A 6,000-nucleotide genomic window follows, 5' to 3' on the forward strand; every position below is an offset into this window, starting at 1 on the left:
TAAGGAAGTGAATACACAATATCAACCAAGGAATGTGTCTTTTTTATTATGTGAGATTTTATTAAACCATTTTATTTCATTCTTTTTAAAAATTCATTGCAAAATTTGAATATTTTGTATACTACATGTATATGTAATAATAATAATATAATCATATCCAGTTATGTTTTGAAATTCAGGATAAACAACATAAAAAAAAATCTTTGACCTTTAATTACATCAACATCTAAGAAAAATATTTTTTGGTTTGAGATTTCTTAGTTGAGACTTAAATAAAGGGTTATAATCATTTGCTAGACGAAAAAAATCTAAAGTTTCATCTGATGTTCCATCGAATATTATGAATACAGATTGTCCCTATATCTGCCATGATACAATATTTTTTTATACAGACTTACTCATTTTATAGTTTATGCATAGATGTAATAACATCTATGGTTTATGGAAATTAGGGTTTTAATTTTTTTTTTTTTTTCATAGTTTTCATTTAGTACTACGATTGTTATATGGACACGATTGTTATATGGACCCCCCATGTTTAAAATGATTTTGCCTTCAAACAAAACCCCTAGAATGACATTTTCAGAAGTGGCACAATTTGCTGACAAGGCCATGGCGGTCAACATAAAACTTTCAGGTCAGGCCTGGTACTTTGAAGTAACAGATAATTAACGACCAATAATCCAATGCTGTCTAGTCATGTTAAAAATAATATCCAAGTAAATTGATTAATCTATGAATTATTAAAAACTTCATTTCAGGAATATTTACATAATATACAGTTTACAAAATTTACATTCAAAGATTCATCGGTACATCACTTTCACACATCACAAATGGATTTCATTACATTCCGCATCAAAATAATCAACAGTGTCCAATACTGTGCACACACAAAAAAAACATTGCATAGTGTCCAATACTATGTGGACAAAACCACGCAACAGTCTGAGCGGACAAAAATATCAAAACTAAATACAGTTGAATAGTCATGTAACACAACTTCTATGAATCTACAAGTTCTCCCAAGATGTGCTAAAATCTGTCCAGAATAACAAAATCCTTTTTAAAGTTTCATAGTGAATGGGTCTTTTCTCGCCTTCAATTCTCCTTAACACTTAAACAGAGGGCTTTTATATACCTCTATTCCACAACTGACCTAAATAATCTCCAAATATTCTCCAACTCTTCGTTTACAAAAATAAAACATATAAATCATATAAAAGTATTTACTACATGACCTAGAAAACATGCTATGTTAATATTATAGCAGGATAGCCATTTGACTTAATGACTTTAACAGACGATAACCAAAATTAATTACAGTGGACAAAATAACACTTGTACAGCAATAAAAAAATAGCAATAAAAAAGTCCTTTAATTGAACAAAAATTTTAGTCACGGTAGATTATATTCTCACTAACTGCAACTAATCACCAACCACACTTTAGCTGTTTTTCTTCAACATGATTGTTTTACTATGTGGCAAGGATAGGACAAGAATAAATCAAGATTTCCACAATTTTATTTTTTGCTTACAACTTTATGAAGTTCTTAACTTGCTTAACATATGTCAATATCCTAACTAAAAAGAATTGACTCCGCTTTTGAATTTTTGTGGGCAATTCTTTTCTAAATTAATTTTGATTCTAAATGTCTTGAAAAAATTGAACCAATGAATATTTTGTTTACATCGTTTTTTCAACAAATACTCTTGTTCCTGTTTCTTATTGAAAAAAAGAGTTTGTTTTGGAATAGGTAAAAAAAGAAAGATAAGAAAACAGATAATTAATAAAATCCTGTTTAAGAAAAGGTTTATAATAGACTTTTCTAAATTTCCTATTTCGAAAAACATACCATGCTTCATACCATCAAGTTATACCATGGTATAACAATTTGTACCATGGTATAGTAATTTGTACCATACCATCATACCATACCATGGTACCATTCATGCATACCGTGGTATGATGGTATTCGTACCATACCACCATACCATACCACATACCATACCATCGTACCATACCATGTTTTACAGTATGCCATATTTCAAGCCACTCACGTCTGTCACATCTGGATTAACAGCTATGTTACGAAGCAGCTTTATAATTTTTTTGTATGACGCCCTTCATATGCTAAACACCTTCAGAATTCAATGATTTGGTTTTTTCGTATGACGCCCTCTAAATGCTAAACACCTCCAGAATTTAATTATTTAGTTTTTTCGTATGACACCCTCAAAATGCAAAACATCTTCATAATTCAATGATTTTTTTCGTATGTCGGCCTCTAAATGCAAACATCTTGATAGTTCAATGATTTTTGTTTCGTATGACGCTCTCTAGATTCAAAACATCTTCATAATTCATTTTTTTTTCTTTTTCGTATGACGTTCTCTAACTGCAAAAACAAAAGATATATCATGAGCCAACTTGATCATCGAACTAAATGATTTGAACTATTTTGATTTGATGCAGCCTTTCAATGTCTATAGAACTGGTGTTCGTTCTTACTTCCATAGTCTTTGAGTTTGATAGTTATTTTCAACGTTATTAGAATAAATGATGCATCAAGGATTAAAACTTAATATCGTGCATATCATTATTTCATATGTTTATAATTCCGTTAATATAAAAAAGATAACATTAAAAACATTTTATAAAATATAAGTTTTCCAACATTTTTGTAGGAGATACAACAACAATGATATATAAAGGAGCTACACAAACATTCATTGGAGAAGGAAATCCATCAAAGTGCCTTACCATTATTAATTCCTTCCTTAAAAGTGCCGCAGACGATATGTGTTATCCTAAACCTTGTGCAATTGGACGAACATATCAGCCTTCAATAGGAACAGACAATTTCTATGCTATAGCAGCCTTCACATATGCACCACGTTCACTAGGCACCGTAGATTCTTCAGGGAAACTTAATATGAGTCGACTCAATGATACAGCGTTTAACTACTGTCAGAAGGTAAGATCTAGTAACCATTGCCATGTTGTTTATTTACAGCTTAAAGTATGCATAGTATTAGGGTGAGGACATCTTTAATGCTTTTCCAAGTTGTGTTCTATCCCTTTTGCTACGTTTCCAACTAAACTATGTTTAATGGTTTAAATCTTTCACTCGTTCTATCCAACTGAATTTTAGTATCAGATTTATTATCTTTCGATCTGTTATCCGAGTAACCGTATACATAGTCAAATGTGTATTTCCCGCTCATAATCAATCTGATTCAAAGTAAGAGTTGTCTAGATTCTGATAAAGTAGAGTCAAAAGTAATTACAGATGTTTAATTAATACACTTTTATTAAGACGAAACAATTCAAGATTGAAAATGCATACAAAAATTGGCAGAATAAAAAAAAGCATGGTTAATATGTATAATACTAAATTGGTAACTACCATTTTAATTGCTGAAACTTGTTTTCATAAATAATGTCATGTTTAAATTTAGAAGTAGGTAGATGTAAACTTCAATACATTAATTTCATTTTTATCTCTTTTACTACATCGGTTCAATGTGTTGAAAAGAAAAGAAATTGGTATAAGTATGCTAACAATTGATAAATAGAGCAAAACAGAGACACTCAAAGACCAAAAGACACATCAAAATTAACATAAGTCTTTAACGACAAAAAGTGTAGTGTATATACAATATTTAAAGCTGATTCTAGAAGAAATATGAATACACAGAGTATAGAATTGAAGCAACAGTCATCTACCGAATCAAATATTTTAAATAGACAAAGGAGTTGCAATTAAATCAATGAAACAAACAAAAAGATGTCTTTAACGACAAAAAGAGTAGTGTATATACAATATTTAAAGCTGATTCAAGAAGAATTGTGAATACACAGAGTAAAGAATTGAAGCAACAGTCATTTGTCGAATCAAATCTCTTAAATCGACAAAGGAGTTGCAATTAAATCAATGAAACAAACAAAAACTGATGAAATCGCATGTACCAAAAACAAGTGTACCTGTTGCGGTAAAGGTTTTAATACATTATCTCACATGAAATTCACACTAAGCCAAAATATATACAGAAAATTTTCCCTAAAACCAAAATGCCATAGAATACAAAAACATTAAGACATGAATACTGCTTTCGATACAGACTTGTATACTGTTGGTTGAATAAGAATTGTTTAGGAGGTAACATTGTAACAAGTTATTTGAGGAATAAGAATATTTTTAGCTTAACTTTTGTTTGTAGATAGTAGGAAATATCACAGTAAATATAGCACAGAACATTTTCTACAGTGATATATAGCTATAAGAAATGTGGTAAGAGTGTCAATGAGTCAACTTTTCTTTCAAGACACAGTTTGTAAAAGTAAACCATTAATGGTCAACGTATGATCTTCAACACGGAGCCTTTGTTCAAACCATATCAAGGTCGGGTTGTTTATTTTTTAAATTTTTTACACATCCATACATATATCTATGAATGAATAGATTTATTTTTTTCCTCAGTATCTTGAATGTATTTTTGATTATATCTAGTTTTCGTTGCAGACTTTAACCGATGCAACTACAAATACGTCTATCTCAGAAAAGTACGGCTCAGCGTATTGTCTGATGGGATTATATATCCCGGCATTATTATCTGAAGCATATGGATTTACTTCAGAAACTCAAAAAATTACACTGATTCATAAAATTAAAGATATTTCAGTTGGTAAGTTTGATTTTTTTTCTTATTAAAAAATACTTTTCATTTACAAAAACATGTGCAGCTGATCAATAACTTTCATTTTCTTATAAATTTTACCAATATCAAGATACAAAAAGGTTAATCCAAAATCGTACATGGAAAACATGCTTGGTATTATCCCTTCAACTATGATGACGTCATTTAGTTTCAATTTACCTTGATTTGATTCTATAATAAAAGAGTCGGAAGATACAAAATTGAATATTCAGATTCATAAGTTGGCGACAAACTGATAACGCCTTGGTAAAAGAGAATAACATCAAGACAGAAAACATAATTAATAACGCAACATAGACGATAATTAAAAACTTAATTATACGAGTCCCACCAAAACAAACGTGGGTAAACTCAGGTGCTACGATATGGAGAGCAGAACCTGCTCCACATGTGGCATCGGTAGTAGTGCTTATGTAAGTACTATGTAAAGTATAATTGGGTAATGGTACAAAAGATTAAAAGAGGACGGGATAAGCATCTTAATTAATAGGGGATTTAAATTAAAGATGGCACTTTCTCTTCTATATTAATTTTCTTAGTTTCTGATAATGTGTATTGCACTTTTTCGAATGTTCATATTGTAAAATAAATTAAATTGAATAGTTGTATCATTGACAATCATACAACATGGTGTTTTATAATTCTGTAAATTAAGTAGACACCATATCGTTCCCTGTTTGATTAATGTCTGTGTGTCTTGTACTTTTTGTAGGATTTTGCAAATTAAGCATAATATTACTGTTACTATAGCATTAACACGTGTTATACGATTTTAGATTGGACATTAGGAGCCATTGTATACGAAACAGAGGTGTTTGAAACCAAATGTGGCACTTCAGCAGGACATATCTCATATCCTGACATTTGTTTTATAAATATTTTACTTTTATTAACGTATCTAATAGTTAGATGATAACAGACAATTGTTTTATTAGTTTTCTATATAATTGTATTATTTGTAATTGTAGTATGTAAATAGAATTAGAAATGTATATGAATTATTAAAACTTTACACTTTCATACATAACTATCAAATAAAATATATGCCTATCCAAGTTAAATTGCTTAAATTCATTTTAATTTTAACATTAGGGGAGAACCTTTTCTTTGCTCATATGCGTACATAAACTCTTTATATGTTGAATACTGATTTAGTCTGGATAAACCCACTACGTGTATGACAATTGTTTATTTTTCTGTCATATTGACAAGTTTGGATGAGCAACCCAAAACGGACATAATAGGTTAATATAACAATATTTGAGATAAAAGGTAT

General features: G+C 29.8%; 1 protein-coding gene across 8 annotated transcripts in view; it reads left to right on the forward strand.

Annotated features, from left to right (window-relative positions):
- Positions 1 to 5,787, forward strand: part of LOC134711899 (ectonucleoside triphosphate diphosphohydrolase 1-like) — a 44,698-nt gene extending 38,911 nt beyond the window's left edge. For all 8 annotated transcript variants that reach the window (XM_063572862.1, XM_063572863.1, XM_063572867.1 and 5 more), the window contains 3 exons: positions 2,691 to 2,980; positions 4,529 to 4,691; positions 5,501 to 5,787. In XM_063572862.1, the coding sequence (XP_063428932.1) occupies positions 2,691 to 2,980; positions 4,529 to 4,691; positions 5,501 to 5,637 (590 nt within the window). In that variant the 3' untranslated portion in view covers positions 5,638 to 5,787. The remainder of the gene's footprint in view (positions 1 to 2,690; positions 2,981 to 4,528; positions 4,692 to 5,500) is intronic.
- Positions 5,788 to 6,000: the final 213 nt, after the last annotated feature.

This window comes from Mytilus trossulus, chromosome 3 (assembly GCF_036588685.1).
Source record: "Mytilus trossulus isolate FHL-02 chromosome 3, PNRI_Mtr1.1.1.hap1, whole genome shotgun sequence".
Taxonomy (NCBI): Eukaryota; Metazoa; Mollusca; class Bivalvia; order Mytilida; family Mytilidae; genus Mytilus; species Mytilus trossulus.